At 47.6% G+C, this 19,292-nt stretch overlaps 1 protein-coding gene across 1 annotated transcript in view; it reads right to left on the bottom strand.

Moving 5' to 3' along the window:
- SLC1A1 (solute carrier family 1 member 1) overlaps window positions 1-16,100 on the bottom strand; it is an 83,744-nt gene extending 67,644 nt beyond the window's left edge. The window contains exon 1 of the mRNA XM_047831419.1: window positions 15,884-16,100. Within this exon, the coding sequence (XP_047687375.1) occupies window positions 15,884-15,974 (91 nt within the window). The 5' untranslated portion in view covers window positions 15,975-16,100. The remainder of the gene's footprint in view (window positions 1-15,883) is intronic.
- Window positions 16,101-19,292: the final 3,192 nt, after the last annotated feature.

Raw genomic sequence — 19,292 nt, 5'->3', positions numbered from 1 at the left:
AGGATTGTCTTCCTTTGACAATGGCTATGGTAGTGCACCCATGTGAAGTGGGGTGCCTGGTTCCTACGCCTCTGGACTTCTCCAAGGTTTTGGGGTCCCAGGAGTCCAAAGAGCCCCTTGGGTTCAAATGAGGATGAGGTCATTGTAGGACCAGCCCACCAGGAATGTAGTCTCTATAGTGAGCATGATTGGCTGAGAGGCCAGTTGTGGGTGAACCTTTCAATCTGGGAACAAGCAGACTCTCTCTCCCTCAAAGATGTGTCAGTTGTAAGCTCGGGGTATTTCTGAGACAGACATCCATGACTTGGCTTACGGGTTCTAAAATCTCCCATTTTCTACCATATCTGATAATCTCATGGAAGATGTCACATCTTGGCTGGTTTTGTGCCATGTCTATGGAAGACCTTCATCCACATTGTGATTACACTCTATTCTCTCTTCTCTTTGGTACCTGTGCAGATACTTGGCTTCCAAGTCACTGAAGGAATCGTAAGTTCTCTCACCCGGACTCGTATGGTGTGGAGAGGCCATGGGATCCTTTGCTTGGGGGACACACCTTTTCCTCAGGTTTAACACTAGATGTCTGGGCACTACCTCTCTATCATAACCAGTTTTACAACTCCTGTAAACACCTTCTTGGCTCATTACACAATCTCAGAAAGCCTGCTCCCCATGAGTAAATGAAATCCAACCGTCTTCCCCACTGCTGGTTTTAGTCATGAGCAATTGGAGAGTAGAGAAAGAGAAGGACCTCTGGCAGAAGGAAGGCAGCCAGCCAGCCTGGATTTTCTAGACTTGCCCCAAGCCTGGAATTTCCAGTTTGAGGAACCTTGCACTCAGAAGGCTCAGTCTAAGTCACTGGGACTCCCCGATGTTCCTCAGCGGTTCCTCACCTCTGCTTGGACAATGTGTCACCTTGAACTTCGGTCTCTAATGATTCCCCCCCATGCTGCCTCGCTGCTGTTTACCTATCTGCCCTAACTTCCACGGAGCTGTTATTCTGAACCATCTTTCCCCACCCCCACAAGGACCACAGAAATACTCACTTTTATTTTCAAGTGAGTTAAGACGCATTTGAAGAATTTTATGGTATTTCTTAATTCAAAATGAAAGCGGTTCCCTGCGTGAAAAGGTTGGGTCAGGAATCTGTCTATAAATACCTTGGATATTTTTCTTAATCTTCACTGGAAGAAAGAAGGTAAAGACAGCCAACTTGTTTGATTATTATTTGTGAAAGGAAAGAACAGTCATGTTTAGAATGTTAAACATGCGAGATAGTCACTAAAAGGAGCCCAGATGCCTTTTCACACAGGATGAGAGCAGGGCCCCAGAAAACACACAAAGATGATATTGTGTCTTCAACAAATGTTGCTCCCAGGATCCAAATTTCACCTTTTGCACCCCTCCCTTTGACAGTAAGAGACAATAACAAACATTTATAAAGCATTTGACAGGTTTATAAAGTATCACGTATTAGCTTATTTGAGAACAACGGGTTAGACTGACAGTCTAGAAAGACCTATAAATGCATTTAAGATGACCATCCGAGACCCCCCCCCCCAAATCAAACATGGGGAGTATCATCTTTTCACAGTAGTACTTTAAGGGTTTTGTTTACTTTGGGGATCTCAGAAGATTTTATGTTTGTGAAGTTCTTTAGCCCCCTTTCTCCGTATTGCTCTCACGGACAACAGACGGTGCCTGTGGGATGGGGGAAGCCTGTCAAGGCAGAGAAAGAGGAAAGCTAAGTAAACAGCCACAGCTGCAAACCCACCTGCTAGGATCCACCAGCCCTTTTCTCCAGAGCCCAGAGCACTGAGCAGCATTCGCAAACGTCTAAGAGAGCTCGGGGCCCAGGCCTACAGTAGGGAACTTGAGCGTTCCAGATCTTAGAGTCACTAAGTCCTGTCTTCTGTGGTTATTCTACTTGAGGTTAAAAAAGCATTCAACCAATTCAATCATTTCTGCTTACACAACAGTAGATGCAAACTTTTTTCTCCCCCCAAAATAAGCAAGCCGGTTGGAAATTACTGGAAAATACGAATGTTCGATGCAGGTGGCAAGCCAGTTGCAGAGGAGACCTGGGCATGTTTCTCAGGGTGTGTGACTTCTGAACTGGTCACATTGCCATGCATCCCTCCGTGGAACTCAGAAGCTCCTCCATGTGATGAAAGCTCAGGAAATTTTCCAGGTGTAAGAAAGGAATCAATGAAGAGGAAGCAGCAATGGAGCCAACCTCTTACGTCTCCTGGTTGACAATTAACTTTTGCCAATAAAAAAAGTAAAAACCCATCTTCAGACTCTTTAATGACCAAATCTAGTGTTTATCCAAGCAGCTCAAGCTCAAGGTCTACTGGAACAGGCAGCACAGACAGGCTAGTAAATTCCTTATCAAAGAAAATCATCTCCAGACAGGGAGAGAAACGGGCAGAATCTGGACAAGGATGTAAAAAGATGTGTGTGTTGGAAATAAATGCACAAAAAGACAGGAATCGCTAAATAGCACTTTCAAAAAAGCTCTATCATTCAAGGCTGATTCAGCTTTATGCCATGACCAACTCTGTGAGATCTGATGGATCTTCTGTAATCAGTCCAAAGAACTTCCTGGAGGGGCACCTGGGTGGCTCAGCCAAATTTGGACCAGGTCATGATCTCACGGTTTGGGAGTTCTAGCCCTGCATCAGGCTCTCTGCTGGCAGCTTGGAGCCTGGAGCCTGCTTCAGATTCTGTCTCCCTCTCTTTCTCTGCTCCTTCCTTGCTCACATTCTGTCTCTCTCTCAAAAATAAACCTTAAAAAAAAAAAGATTAAAAAAAAAAAAAACAACTCCCTGGAGATCAGGCTGGTTCTGGTGCTGGTTTCCTGAAAAGGTCAGACCTTCTTCAAGGTGAGGAGATGCCCTCCAGTCTGGGAACTTTGAGGCCATGCGGAGCTCACACAAAAATGGCTTCAACACTGTTAGTGGCCAGGTTTCCTCTTATTCTGGGATCCCCAAACTAGAAGTAAAGTATATTTGGGGTGACATGTGTGTGATAGGAGTTCCCAAGGGTCTTCACTCAAGAACCCATAAAACTAAGTGGTTAACTAGGGGATCAATGAGATAGGCTCACCAAGGATTTACCTCTGCTTTAAAGAAACTCAGTGAAGAAAAGATGTGGGGGCATCCTCTATGAAGTAGGTGCAAAGCTAGATGCTGTCAGGGTGACAGACCCAAATGAGACAGCACTTTTTTCTATCCTGAGGAAACTGAGATAAGAAAGAGAGGTTGTAAAAACACAACAATACATTTCTCACATAGTAGTTGCACACGATACTGAGATTGGACGTAAGACTGGAGAAGGGCCTTTGTACTCACATGGTTATCTCTACCTGGGCTTGTAATATTTCCAATCTTCCAGCCCAGGACTCCTACTACACCTGCTCTAGGCCATTCCCAGCCTTATCCAGAATTCCTTCTCAATTCTGCCTCTTTTCTATTAAGGCCCAAGGCGAGACGTAGCTTTCTTGCAGCATTTACCACTTGGGCTACTGCTATTGTATCTGCATGCACACTGCCTGACACTCTGGGACAAAACACAGACTTGAACCCCAGTAACATCAACACTTGCTCCATTTAAATTGACCTCCTAATTGATGGCTAAACGAACAGATCTTCCCAATCATAGACAACGCTTTTCACCTCATATGCCAACTTCCTTTGATTGACAGTGGCTGCCTGGAGGATAGTTTTGGGGCTTCTGGGGCCATAACTGATCTTTGTGGTAAAGAGTGCTGTAAGTAGTTGGTGATGTCTGCCACAGGGCAAGACTGGTTTGGGGGTGCAAACCAGTGTGACGTGGGGATATAAATTAAAGGTTACCAGAACACAGAGAAGGCAGATTAGCTCCAGCTGGGTGGCTAGAGAGGTCTACCCAGGAAAAGTGGGAATTAGATGATCCACCTTCAAGGATGGGTAGGATAACAGTAGGTGAAACACATGAGCAAAAGCATTAGAGCAGCCACCATCAGGAAAATACAGATCAAAAATACGACAAGATACCACCTCACACCTGTCAGAATGGTTAAAACAAACGACTCAGGCAACAACAGATGCTGGCAAGGATGCGGAGAAAGAGGATCTCTTTTGCATTGCTGGTGGGAATGCAAACTGGTGCAGCCGCTCTGGAAGACAGTGTGGAGGTTCCTCAAAAAATTAAAAATGGACCTACCCTATTACCCAGCAAGAGCACAGCTAGGAATTTACCCAAAGGATACAAAAATACAGTTTCCAAGGGGCACGTGTACACCAGTGCTTACAGCACTCTCAACAATAGCCAAATGATGGAAAGAGCCCAAATGCCCACCAACTGATGACTGAATAAAGAAGATGTAGTATATGTACACAATGGAATATTACTCAGCCATCAAAAAGAATGAAATCTTGCCATTTGCATTGACATCGATGAAGCTAGAGAGTATTATGCCAAGTGAAACAAGTCAGGCAGGGAAAGACAAACACCATATGATTTCACTCATATGTGTTATTTAAGAAACAAAACAGATGAACATAGGGGAAGGGAAGGAAAAATAAGATAAAAACAGAGAGGGAGGCAAACCATAAGAGAATCCTAAATAGAGAGAGCAAACTGAGGGTGGCTAGAAGGGAGGTGGGTGTGGGGGATGGGCTAAATGGGGGATGGGCATTAAGGAGGGCACTTGTTGGGATGAGCAGTGGGTGTTGTATGTAGTGAGGAATCACTAAATTCTAGTCGTGAAATCAATATTACACTACATGTTAACTATACTTTAAATAAAAATTTGAAAAGCAAAAAAAAAAGGCATCAGAGCAGCAAAGTACAACACACCCAGGGAAAGCAATCAGTAGACAAGCTCAACTAGCATACAAGTTCAAATAGAAGGCTTTGTGGAGGAGAATGGGGGAAAGGCTAACCACTGTAGACTTCCCCAGGTTAAGGCCAGGATAAAGAGGAGACATGAAACAGGCAAGGCATGGAGGAAGAAATGGGAGGAAAGGCTCTATTTAGATACTGAACAAGAGTGAAACCTTTTTTTTAAAAAAAAATTTTTTTTTCAACGTTTTTTGTTTATTTTGGGACAGAGAGAGACAGAGCATGAACGGGGGAGGGGCAGAGAGAGAGGGAGACACAGAATCGGGAACAGGCTCCAGGCTCCGAGCCATCAGCCCAGAGCCTGACGCGGGGCTCGAACTCACGGACCACGAGATCGTGACCTGGCAGAAGTCGGACGCTCAACCGACTGCGCCACCCAGGCGCCCCAAGAGTGAAACCTTTAAGAATAATTTGAACTACCCATTAGGTGTATCAAGACTTGCTAGGAAGGAAGGAGCCTGCTTAACAGTGAAAGAACCTTCCTTAGACTGGGAGTTGGACAGTCCTGGGTGCAAATCCCAGCTATGACTATGACCTCAGCCACGGGACTTAAAGCTTTTAAGTTTCCTTCTCCTCATCTGTAAAAGGGTAAACTTCTTGCCTCATTGTATCAAGGGTCAAATGAGAAATAAATGTGCATAAAACTCATAGTAACCCTCTGACAAATATTAGCAAATAGCAGGCTTGGTTAACCACAAGAGAAGTAATTTTTCAAAGGAGAATATGTGTCTCCCTCATTGTCTCATAATTTGGGCAATCTTGTATGAAACCCGTAAAGTGGTTAAGGGAATCAGAAGACAACTAAGTCTAGGAAATACCCAGAGAAATTGAGCAAAATCAGTTTATCTTCTAGGAATGGGAAGAGGTTTGGAGATTGGGCTTTCCATGGTTAGATATTTCTGGTGACGATGCATTTTTTTGTTGTTGACTTCATTCTTTACTGAATTATAAGTAACCTGGTAACTCTCAAGCAACAGAACAGCGGTTGAAAGATAATCTGATTGTATAATCTCACTTAAGCGCTCTTCTCGAAGGGTTTCCTCCTTAGTTGAGTAAGTAGATGAAGTTTTAAAAACCCGAGAGCACTGAACCCAGGTAATCATCTCAGAACAGTTATAAGAATAAGCACATAGCGTGGATGCTCACTTATGTCATTTCTGAATGGAAGTTCCAGCCCCAGAGGCCACCACTTTGTATCAACATGCGGACCTCACAGAGTCACATGATGCTCATGTCAGGACCCTTCCTGGACACATGAAGATGTGCCGTCCTATCTGTGGACACAGTTAGGGACCCCTAGACCAAGAAGGGCTGGGGGAACGGAGACCTCAGCCTGGGTGTGGAGGAGCTGGCCCTGGGTCTTGTTCCGGCTGAGTGTATGCCCAGAACTCACACAACCGGGCCCGGGGCCGGGACTGCAACAACCCAGGACGCACAGCATGAAGCGTCTGTGGGCTGGGACAAGGTCCATCCATCCCGGGAAGTGCAGGAGCATTCGCTGGAAAGGATATATTCTACCTCTGGTAATGGAACAGGCAGTTGGCAGATGTTTTTCAAACGTAGGGTAGTAACATTTCTGGCAACGAGTGAGTCACCGAAACACTTCCTTTCCATCAACAGAGGTGTTACTGTGGGGTGTACTAATGGCAACAGAGCACTCTTTGTTGTAGTTCGGGCTGTTTCCTCAGCAAGTATAATGAATTGGCTCCTTCTAAATCTATGCACTGAGCTAAACTACAGCTCCAAAGTGAGCTATTGGCTTAATGGTAACTGTCTCCAATATCTTCTGCTATTAGATGTATGTTTAACATTCTCAATAGGGAAGACCACTGAAAACACTTGCTACTTCAATAGACACTGCTGCCGGGGTGTTTAAATGGGCCACTTGATGTCATCGAAAATGAATTCATTTTCTTCGAGAGTGGAGTCCCCACAGTATACGTGACTCTGGGTCTCCAGTGACACGCACACAGGGGAGATGTGCAGGTCCCCAGGCGAACACGAAGCCAGCGGGTCGGACTCCCCACAGGACAGTTACACTGAGGCTCGGCTCTGGTAAAGGTAATCACAAGTTCTCGCAAGTAATTAATGTGGAAAGCTTCCTTTCTTCACGAGCGAGTCCTCACGGGAGCACGCATGTGCTCTCCGATAGCTGATTCCTAATCCCAGTTATTTACACCTTGTCTGACCAATCCAGGGTTTTTAGCCGTCCGAGCTACCGTATTCTGATCTGGCACATGGTAGTTTTCTCCATTGCTTGTCTTCGTGCGAAGTTTCCTTTCTTTTTTTAAAATTTTTTTATGTTTATTTTTGAGACAGAGAGAGGAGGAGGGGCAGAGAGAGGGGAGACAGAGGATCTGAAGTGGGCTCTGTACTGACAGCAGAGAGCCCGATGTGGGGCTCGCGCTCGCAAACCATGAGATCATGACCTGAGCTGAAGTCAGACACTCAACCGACGGAGCCACCCAGGCGCCCCTAAAGTTTCCTTTATTTCTTCTGCTTGCTGCTCAAATGTTTGACAGGTGGGTAACTTTGATTCTACAGAACTTTTTTGTACTAAAAAAACCAACATATCTCACGTTAACCAGTATCTAACAAGATACTGAACACAGACAATCTTCTCTTTTGTATTAAACTGAATAGACAGACACACACACACACAAGCACACACACCATCTTTCCCTTCGCTGGACGTTAGCAATGTACCTTCAAAGTCCTCCCAACAGATAGAATGTGTCTACAACACAAGGTGTGCGGAATCTTAGGCTTGTGATAACTTTTTAAAGATTCATTTTGTACTACTGGGCTCGCATAACTTCGGGTGGGGTTTTGGTCTTACAGACTTGAGGTATACACCATGCAGAGAACAACCAAAAATCAGAATCTGTTCAGGGAGTCCCAAATTTGTCTTGGTTCTGATTTGGTTTAAAAAATGAAAGCATTAGGCATAGACATTCAAAGCCCAAAATTCTTCTCTTAATTCTTTAATATGTGGAACTCTAGCCAGCTAAAGGGCCTCCTCTCTAAGGTTCTTAACTAAGCAGATGCATGTAAGATATGTATGCATATACAGCAACAACACAAGTTTATGAGACCTCATATTCCTGAGTAATCTAATGCTGACCTGGAACATCGCCCAGGTAATAGTCCCACATACAACTTACATTATTATTATTTTTTTTTTTTTTACACAGTAGTCTCCATGCCCAATGTGGGGCTTGAACTAAGGACCCTGAGATTAAGAGTTGCATCCTCTACTAATTGAACAAGCTGGGCACCCCCAGTTTACGTTATTAGACCCAATTCACAGAGGTTTATATGTGACTCAACATCAAGGTCATTTCCTCCTCCCCTAATGACTTTTCACACCCTGTGCCCTATGGAAGAGGTCCTATGGCTCCCAGCAATACACTGAGGAATGATGGTATAATCTGAGCTACAGGATCAGAGCTAGAAGGAACCTCAGAGATTTTCTAACCCAAGGTCGACAAGCATGTGGCACACATGCCCCTACTCTCTGCTCCTAAGCCCTTGGCAGACATCAGTAATCAACTGCAGAACTTGTTTCCAATTCTTTCTTAACACTCATATCGCACACGGCAGTCTACTATCTATAAAGGGGAGCTGGCATGTGCATGAAATCCTTTCTCCTCTGCCTCATCTGAACCCCTCTTCTTTCTGATAAGAAACAAAGGCCCATGGGGCGCCCGGGTGGCTCAGTCGGTTGGGCATCCGACTTCAGCTTGGGTCATGATCTCGCAGTCTCTGAGTTCGAGCCCCGTGTCGGGCTCTGGGCTGATAGCTCAGAGCCTGGAGCCTGTTTCCGACTCTGTGTCTCCCTCTCTCTCTGCCCCTCCCCCGTTCATGCTCTGTCTCTCCCTGTCTCAAAAATAAGTAAACGTTAAAAAAAAATTAAAAAAAAAAAAAACAAACAAAGGCCCAGAGAGTTTAAGTATTAGGTACACTTTCTTACATAGCTTTTAAAAGTAAGTTTCATTACTTCACTGTCTCATTTCATTTTCCAGTGTCTGTTAGGGGTGGTAGGAGTGATTCTGCCCTCAAGGAGTCTTTAATCTAGTGTTTGGCGCTTTTTTTTAATGTTTATTTTTGAGGGAGAGAGAGTGGGGGAGGGACAGAAAGGCGGGGAGACAGAGGATCTGAAACGGGCCCCACACTGACAGCAGCGGGCCTGATGTGGGGCCTGAACTCACAACTGGAGATCATGACCTGAACCACATCTGGATGCTCAACCAACTGAGCCACCCAGGGGCCCCTATAAACCTAGTTTTGAGGAAGAAAAGATTAACATGCTTGATACATATGTAGACTAAGTGTTAATCTGGGTCACTGATGCAGATCAGAGGATGTTAAAGTGGGCAGAAGAGAATTTATGGAGGAAATGAGGGTCAAACCAAGTTTGGGACTCATTTATTCACTCCATAAACAAGGACAATGTCTTACTCTCTGGGCCATAAATGGTTCAATAAATCAACAAATGTATTGCATCTACCAGACATTGTCACAGGTGCTATGGGTTCAGGAAGTTCACAGATTAGTGGAGGAGGCAAAAAAAAAAAAAAAAAAAGAGAGAGAGAGAGAATATATTCTAACTGCAGAATAATACATACAAGTAGATATTCCTTCCTTTTTTTTTTTTTAGTTTTTTATTTGAGAGAGAGAGAGAGAGAGAGAGAGAGAAAGCAGGGGAGGGACAGAGGGAATTCTAAGCAGGTTCCATGCTGAGCACAGAGCCCAATGCAGGGCTCGATCCCATGACCCTGGGATCACGACGAGCCAAAATCAAGAGTTGGACGCCCAACCGACTGAGCCACCCAGACACCTTCAGCAGATATTCCTTCTGCACAGGAGGAGAGCACAATAGTTCCTTAACAAGCCTGTGGCACTTCTACGACTCCCTCTCCTGCTAGAGATTGCCACTTCCTTCCCCTAGAGGACCAGATTCAGCCATACTCCATCAGGATAACCTGCTGAGCATCTAGAGTTCAGCGTCATTTCTTTTCCACTCCCATTGTTGCTGCGCAGCCCAGGCCCCCCTCTCTCCCTGCCGGACACGGACATTAATCCCCTGGGTAGCCTGCCCACCTGCAAGGCTACCTTCCCGGGATCCATTCTGCACATCCATCTGCCTCAATGATCTTCTTCAAGCACGGCTCTGATCGTGTCTTTGCCGACCTAACCCTCAGACCGTGTCCAAACTCATTGGCGTGGCATTCTAGGTCCTCCAGGGTCTGGCTCTGCCTCCTCAGCAGGCTTGCTCTTTTTGTTGAACGTGTTCCTCCGTCACACCCTCTGCTACAGTCATGCCGAGCCTCTCTGTTAAAAGGCAGGAGAGGCAGACTTTGCAGCGGGAGGAAGAGCCGGGCAGCCTCGTGAACAGAGGCATGAGGGTAGGTCTGAGCCCAGAGCAGACACCAGCCCAGCTGATGAGTCCGGCAAGATCCTCTGGAGCACGTGTTCCTCCAAGGGCACAACCCGCCCTTCCCGGAGTCCTGGAGGCATGTTTCTGCCCCTTCCCACTCTCAGGGGGAGAGAAGGACAATACAGACCAAAGTGCACGGTGCAGGTTATTTTCCACCTGATATGTCACTCAGCCACACTTCTGATTCCCAGGAGAGCCGGCAAGGACCAGGTATGACAGGGAGACGGGGAGCAAGCCAGAGGTGACCAGGACTAAGTCCTCCACTGTTGAGTCTCAGTTTCCTCACCTGCATGTAGGGATCTTTATAGTTTCCTCATCTCTAGCTCTACCTATACCTCTAACTATATCTATGTAAGCCTATATACATAAGCAATACCTACTTTACAGTTGCAATTTTTGCAAAGTCATTGACTTTTAATTTTTTAAAATCTACATCCAAATTAGTTAGCATATAGTGCAACAATGATTTCAGGAGTAGATTCCTTAATGCCCCTTACCCATTTAGCCCATCCCCTCTCCCACAACCCCTCCAGTAACCCTCTGTTTGTTCTCCATATTTAAGAGTCTCTTATGTTTTGTTCCCCTCCCTGTTTTTACATTATGTTTGTTTCCCTTCCCTTATGTTCATCTGTTTTGTCTCTTAAAGTCCTCATACGAGTGAAGTCATATGATATTTGTCTTTCTCTGACTAATTTCACTTAGCATAATACCCTCCGGTTCTATCCACACAGTTGCAAATGGCAAGATTTCATTCTTTTTGATTGCCGAGTAATACTCCAGTTTGAGTGTGTGTGTGTGTGTGTGTGTGTGTGTATACACACCACATCTTCTTTATCCACTCATCCATTGATGGACATTTGGGCTCTTTCCCTACTTTGGCTATTGTTGATACTGATGCTATAAACATGGGGGTGCATGTGCCCCTTTGAAACAGCTCACCTGTATCCCGTGGATAAATGCCTAGTAGTGCAATTGCTAGGTCGTAGGGTAATTCTATTTCTAGTTTTTTGAGGAACTTCCATACTGTTTTCCAGAGTGGCTGCACCAGCGTGCATTCCCATGTCATTGACTTTTTTCACAAGTATTTCCTAATATTTCATCAGCCATGATGGAAATGAGATTAGAGAGGTATAATAAGTCAAATACACAGTAGGTTAGGCACACTAGCCTTCTCAACCAGCTTCTGTTTCCACCCTTGCCTCTGCAGTCTGTGGTCAAAACAGCAGCCAGGGCGAGCTGATTAAAATACAACCAGACCCTGTCACAGCTCTGCTCAAAACCTTGCGATGGCTTCCCAGCTCCCAGTAAAAGTCAAAGTCCTTAGAGGAGCCTACAGTCTCCCAGTGCTCTGTCCCCTCCTAGCCTCCTGTCTCCCCATCTCCCCTCCCTCACTCCACCCCTTGTTCTTTTTCAAACAAGCCAGGATGCTCCCCAGACACTGGAGCACATGTTCCTTCACCTCTTCTTAGTCTGCAGTCAGTTGTTACCCTCATGGGTGGGGGTGGAGGGGTGTCCCTATTTAAAACTGCAACCCCCTCCCAGCTTTATGTTACTGGAGAGTGCTCTCACCATCTAATATACTCCATGTTGTAGTTAACCTACTTATTCTATTTACCTCCCTCCACTTGAATGTAAGTTCCACCAGGAAAGGGGTTTCTATTGTTTTGTTCAGTGCTGTGTGCCCCAGGCCCTAGAACAGTCCCTGTTGAATGAACAAATGGTTTAAGTGTTCGCTGCTGCAGGTATATTCCAGGATGAGCTGATTAAAGGCCCAGCAGCGTCAGGCATGGTAGCTACCAGACCAAAAGAGCTTTATCAACGACAATATGCATTCTGGAATATCGCCACACACAAGGCTCTGTGCAGGTGAGGTACAGCCTGAGCAGCAGCCAGCCCTGTCACAGACACACAGAAGCAGGAAGAGAGCATTTACCAGGACTCAACTTAGCATTGCCAAATGTATGCTACCAGAGGCTCAGTGCAGGAGACAAGGAGCAAGGGTATCACTAATAACGTGAAAGAATTGTTCTCCCTTTCAGACAATGGAATCTGAATCTATAAATGATTGCTTCCTGAGCACGCTGAAGAAAATTATTCAGCATGAATCAGCTCGCCAGCTCTGTCATGTAAATAACATCTACTTCCTTTCCTGAAAATCTGTAAGGTGGAAATCAGGTGTTTCAAAAGACTGACATAAAGCACATCCTGGACAGAAAGATCAAGCTCTATGCTGTGAGTGGGGTGAACAATTCATGAGTGCTTTAATCTAAAACATTACACACACGGTCCCTGACTCATGATGATTCCACTTGTGGGTTTTCAACTTTACATCGGTGTGGAAGTGATGCCTCTTCAGCAGAGATCGGACTTCAAATTTTGAATTGTGATCTTTTCGTGGGCTAGAGAGATGTGGTACAGTCCTCTCTCCCCCGTGGGGCTGGGCAGTGGGAGCCAAGCTGCAGTTCTGACGGCGAGGCCTTCACGGAGGTAAACAACCGATACGCTCACGACCATTCTGTACCCAACAACCACTGTTTTTCACTTTCAGTACCGTGTTCAACAAATTACATTATAAAATAGGCTTTGTGTGAGGTGATTTTGCCCAACTGCAGGCTAAGGTAAACGTTGTGAGCACATTTAAGCTAGGCTAGCCTAAGCCACAGTGGTCGCTTGGTAAGTTAGGTATATTAAATGCATTTTTGAATTATGATACTTAATATCTTCAACTTACAATGGGCTTATTTGGGACCTAATCCTATCATAAGTGGAGGAAGATCTGTACACGATATGATCATTATTGGATCACCTGAATCAGAATGCTCTGACCCAGAGTTTTTACACACAGTGATTCTGCCTGGACAGAATTCTCACTTGGAGCACAAAAATTCTACCCTCAGAATTTCTGTCTGTTTAAGTGAATTGAGAATCAGGCTATGGGGCACAAAACAAAATGGTTTATCCTTTCCATCTCGTTTTTTAAAAAATGAATGCTCCTTAACTGCATTTCCCCTCACACCCTAGGTCTTGAAAAACCAGAGGCTTTAAGCTAGCTCATAAAAACCTTCGTCCCTCATTTCAATAATCAAAATATCTTAACGTGTCAGGTCTGCTGAATTACAGCGGGGACCAAACATTTGGATGGCTATAATCAGAAGAGGACATTCTATCAAGGTAGTTAATACATGTAACAGTTTCTTCTTTTTTAAAAAAAATTTTTTAATGTTTATTTTTGAGAGAGAGACTGAGTGCAAGTGGGGGAGGGCAAAGAGAGAGACATACACACACACAGATTTTGAAGCAGGCTCTAGGCTCTGAGCTTTCAGCACAGAGCCGGACGCGGGGCTCAAATCCACGAACCGTGAGATCATGACCTGAGCCCAAGTTGGGCACTTAACCGACTGAGCCACCCAGGCGCCCCTAACAGTTTCTTCTTCTTAAAAAAGGTCCAGAAAGGAGGCTGCATGACCATGCTTGTGATTTTCTGTATCAATTAAGACTGTTTTAAAAATAAACTTACTCTCGGTTTATATGTGGACTCAGCCTCACTGTCGTAAGTTAGCTGGAATTTCTTTCTGGTTAAACTGAGCTAGTGCAGACTACACCAACAGAGGTATGATTTGCACTCAGACCCAGTGCTCTGGAGAAAGAAAAGGAAGATCCCAGGATGGGGGGTGGGGGTGGGGTTCCAGGGATGGGCACACTGGGGGTGGCCCTAGGCTTGGCACTTTTCAGACCAGGAGCAGAAACCCTCTGGATCGCCCTGTGCTGCTCCTGGAGGAGTAAGTCCAGAAAGACTTCAGTGGAGCACTTAAAATTTTTATATGGTGGTTTCCCTTTCTCCAGAAGAGTGTCTGAATCAAGCTCCCGGGGCTCACCCAGATTAAAAACTGTTGGAAAGTGCCCTGACGCCAAAGGCCACAACTGCAAAATGGGCACGTGATCCCTCTTGACACTGAAGATGTATTTATGCAACGGGTTCCGAAGGCCAGGGAACAACTGCTCAAAATCCTTTCCAAACCACCCTCTAGTGAATTGGTACACTGAACAGCGATGTGCAACACTTCTTCACCAGATGAGAATCCTACAGCTAAAGAGGCAGGATTATTCCACTCTCCCAAGGAATTGGGAGGGAAATGCCAGCCTTGGGTTATCCAGTAACCATCCTTAAAAAGGGTTTAACAATTAATTCCGGACTCTTATTACTAGGAAAACACACAAGGATATTGCATCTATCTGGATGCATGGGAATCAAATCCCTCTCTCTGTAGTTTCTTATTTAAATGTAGGGGGCAGTATCCTGCCCCTAAAAACCTTCCCTAAAAACCCCTAAGCCACTTGGCCCTTGGGGGAAACAGAATTAAGCAGGTAAGAAAGACTTGCTTCTCTTCTTCTTTCCTCCCACAAACGGCCTCTGCTAAGGCAATTCCAGGATGTTACTTCTTTGCTAGAAATCTGACTTGATTTTGCACAAGGCTCTGGAGGAGCAAATCTGACTCTGAGGTTTCTATAACTTCCACAGGTTTCTGGGGGAGGGGCATCAAGAGTGGGAGGACACAGTGCCAAATATTCTGATAGCCAGAAGCATCCCTGGGGAAGAAGCCGCCGTTCCCCGCCTCCCCCCCCCCCCCCCCCTTCAGCAAACCCAGCTGTTTCCAAAGGGAAGATGGGGACTTCCAAGGAATCTCACCTGCTGGGTGTCTGCACCTGTGTGAGCTCAGAGAGGAAAGGAGACTCCATCCCCGATGGGGAGCAGCCCAGAGCCCAAGTTGTAAGACAAATGGGCACAAATTCATCATCTAAATAGGAACAACTCATACCTCTGAGCAATGGCTCAGACATCAACTCAGTCCAGTAATCTGTCAGGAGTGAATCATTTTAATACCCCCTTGTTTAAAACCAAGCAAATAGGACTTGAAAATTCTTTTCAATAGAAAAGCAGTGTGGAGAGCAAGGAGGCTCCAGGAGGCTATTCTGGCTATATCCGGGTGGGAAACGAAGAAATCTGGGCTCTCGGATCTTTCTTCCCCCAACGACCTCCTGGGGGCCATAACCGCACCCCCCTGAGTTCCGGCAAGAATGTGGCCCAAGGTGAACGGCAACACCCTCTCCCTCCCTCCCCTGGGGGCCCTGGGCATCCCTGAGGTTAAGGTGCCTCCTCCAGTCCCACCGAGAACCGTAATCCACCCTCCAACCCCGTCCCGGCAGCATGGTTCAGGAAAAAATGGGGGGGGGGGGGGGCGCGGAAAGCACAGAGGATTAAAACCACAATAAACCACGTTTGCTTCCAAACGGGAAGAACCGAGAGCTACTTGCCCCCCTTCCCCTTCCAAGCCCCTCGGACCGTTTTGGGTAAAGCGGGCACCCGCGGCTCGGGGAGCCCCCAAACGGGAGTCCCCGAGGAGCTCTGCGGCTGGCACGCGGGGGAGCCCCGGCGCGGCTCCGAGGCCCGGGGGGCGCCTCGTCCGCCACCCTCGCCCCCGTGGGGCCCCGCACGCGGCCCGGGCGCCGGGGGCGCGGGAGGGTGCGCGCGCGCCGCCCACCCGCCCCGCCGCTCACCTAGCACCACGGCGGCCACGGTGGACAGCAGCAGCCAGTTGTTCCTCAGGAAGCGCCTGCAGTCGCATCCCTTCCTCGCCGGCTTCCCCATGGCGGGCGCCCGGGCCGGGAGCCGCCGCCGCGGCGGCCGCTATTGTGCGCGGGGAATCGGCGGAGGCGCGGCGGGGGCGGGTGCGGGACGCGGGCGCGCCGGGGAGCGGGTGCGCGCCGGCTGCTGCGGCCGCCGCTGTCGCTGTCACCGTCGCCGCCACCTGAGCTCGCGCGCCGCGCCCGCAGCCCCGGCCACCTCGCCGGCAGTGCGCGTCGGGCGCGCCCGGCTCCTCCTGCCGCCGCCGCGCTCTGCGGCGCGCGGGCCAACCAGCGAGGGAGGAGGGAGGAGGGAGGAGGGAGGGGCGGCGGGCCGGCTGCGCGTGGGGGCGTGCGCCGCGCGCCCGGGGTCCCGGGGAGCCCGCAGCGCCACGCCCGCCCAGGCTGCACCTGGACTCTCGCTCTCGCTCTCCCTCCCTCCCTCCCTCTCTCTCTTTTTCTGTCCTGCCAGACCAGCTTTTCGGATTCACGGTTTCCTCCCCTCCTGGCCCAGAGGGGCGGAGCCACTGTGGTTTGCCCCCTCCGCCCGCCCAGCCCCGCCCCGCCCCGCCCCCCATGCCTCCACGCCGACCCCTGGGCGCCGCGACCCCCTTGACCAGTGGGGAGAGTTGAGGGAAACTGAGGCCCGCAGTGGGGCCCCTCTGCTCCCCGCCGGAGCCAAGGATCTGCCCCCAGCCTGGAGAGCTTGAAGCCCCTAGCGGGAGGGGCAGGGGGGGTGCTGGGGGTGGAGTGGGGGTGCAGAACAGGACGTGGGGAACGCTCACCTCTACCCGCCCCCGCCCCCCCCCCAGCTCCCGCCCGTGTCATGAGCTCTCCTTTCTGAGTAGCGGGCGGTGAGGCACCCATTGGAGTGTCTGTGGACACAGGGCTTGGAGTGGGCCCTCTTACAACTTGACTGGCTCTGTGGCCGTCGAAGGCCCCCGAACTGTGAGCCTCGGCAGAGTGACTGGGTCTGAGCACCCGGCCTGCTGGGAGACCGTGGGCGGGCCCGTCCCTAAGGCCAAATGCGCTGGAAAGGCCAACAGGGGAGATGGAGAAGCCAGGTAAGTGGTGCCAAATGTCTTGTGCGAGGCTAAGTGCATTTTCGAGTTCTCTTTCCTTCTTCTACCCTATTATTTCACCCTCACTCATACAAACTCTTTTCTCTCCTTTCCCACATCAGCACCTCCGCAGCTCCAGGCTGCCTTCTCGCCAGCTTTCCTAACAAAGTAAGCCCTGCACATTTTTGTTATTCTGGAGTCTACTTGCTGAATGGGGGGGGGGGGGGGGAAGCTCCTCGACTAGGTGATCTGATGACTAAAAACCCACAATTAGAGCTTCATTCCTTTGGCTGAAATTGATGCAAGCATTCTCGAAGAAACACTAATTCAGCTTTATGAGCCACATACACTTTAGTACGAATGACTTTGTCAGCTCCTTTCCAGAAAGTACATTTTGAGACAAGGAAGGATAGAGGGAGATCAAGGTCATTGTGAGCCTGAGGAGGATCTGAGGAAACATCAGGAGGGAAACTATCAAGCAAGAGGGGACAGCGATATTCATCCCACAATAAAAAAGCTAGAAATACTCAGATGTCCAACATGAAAGGAACGGCAAATATATTACAGGACTGTCCTGCTCTCGTGCCTTATGCAGCCTCTAGAAAGGAAGTTTATGCAATGTCTAATTGCACGAGATAGCCCAGGTTACAATAATATGAGGGGGGGGAAAAAGGAAGATTAAATTGTGTATATAATTTGGTCAGAGCTACCTAAAACAAACCTATAAAATAAAATCAAGTGCTTAGAAAAAGAGTCTAGGAGGAAATATGCCAAAGTTTTAATGCTGGTCATCTTCGGGTGGGAATAATACCTTGTTCGAACCTTTTTGCTTTCTTTCTGCGTTTCCCAAAGCGTCTCCCATGAGCACACTCTCGCCCGTTACAGTTGTGGGTAGGGCTGTATTTAAGAGATAAACAGAACCTCAAGAGAGAAAACAGTGGAAGAACCAAAGATGTTCTTGGACGTCACGACTTTTTGAGGTGTATTTAAGAACAACTAGGTTTAAATCCCAGCACTACCACTTACCAGCTGGGGAACTCTGGACAAGTTGCTTAAGTTTTTTTGGTCTCAGTTTCTACATCTGCAAAATGGAGGCATTAATACTCTGTATCTCATGGGGGTCTTGTAAGAGTTGAAGACAATGTGTGTGAAAGACTTTAGTGCCTGGTGCACAAGTACCTTCGCTAGTGTTGCTTGGAGCCCACCTGAGCAGGCATCTGTCACGCCCTCTCTTTTGTGGCCTGCCTGTCAGGACCACACCTGAACTGCTTCAGACCCATGAGAATCCTTGCATATTTATAAGTAGTCGTTGCCCATTAAAGTTGCAAGGGACTCTCAACCTACCACATTTTCACACCTAACGCCTATACAGCGCATACTTGCTTTATGCTTATTTTTTAATGTGTATTTATTTATTTTGAGAGAAAGAGAGAACATGAGCAGGCAAGGGGCAGAGAGAGAGAGAGAATGGGAGAGAGAGAGAGAGAGAGAGAGAGAGAGAGAAGCCCAAGCAGGCTCTGTGCTCAGCGTGGAGCCCAGTGCACGCAGGGCTCGATCTCACAACTGTGAAATCATGCCCTGAGCTGAAGTCAAGACTCAGATGCTTAACCGACTGAGCCACCCAGGTGCCACATATGCTTATGTACGTTACGCAGTTTTAAAGTAGTGCAATATTGGGGCGCCTGGGTGGCTCAGTCGGTTAAGCATCCGACTGCGGCTCAGGTCATGATCTCGCGGTCCATGAGTTCGAGCCCTGCATCAGGCTCTGTGCTGACCGCTCAGAGCCTGGAGCCTGTTTCAGATTCTGTGTCTCCCTCGCTCTCTGCCCCTCCCCTGCTCGTGCTCTGTCTCTGCTCTGTCTCGCTCTCAAAAATGAATAAACATTAAAAAAATTTTTTTTTTAAATAAGGTAGTTAAATGTTGAAAGATGAATAAAACCAAAGTATATACACTCATTGTGAAACAATAAAAATCTCCTACATTAAGAATAAAAGTCAAGAATCTCAAAAGTTCAAAGCGGGTGAATTGTAAACTGTGTTTATGCTATTGTTCCATGGAAATTCCACTTTAGCTGGCAATAAAAAATAATTAGTAAGCAGACACAATGCACTTAGCATGTACCAGGCACCTTTCCAGCCACTTTGCACAGATTAACTCCTTTGATCCTCCCAACACCTGGATGCAGTAGGGACTACTACATGTTCCTTCATGGGACTGTAGGAAGAGCCACATGAGATACCGTGTGTCGTCATCGACTTCGTTTTACAGCTGAGGAATCTGGG

This window comes from Prionailurus viverrinus, chromosome D4 (assembly GCF_022837055.1).
Source record: "Prionailurus viverrinus isolate Anna chromosome D4, UM_Priviv_1.0, whole genome shotgun sequence".
In the NCBI taxonomy this organism is placed as follows: domain Eukaryota; kingdom Metazoa; phylum Chordata; class Mammalia; order Carnivora; family Felidae; genus Prionailurus; species Prionailurus viverrinus.
Note: the sequence above shows the minus strand (reverse complement) of the source record. Positions and strands in the feature narration are given on the sequence as shown.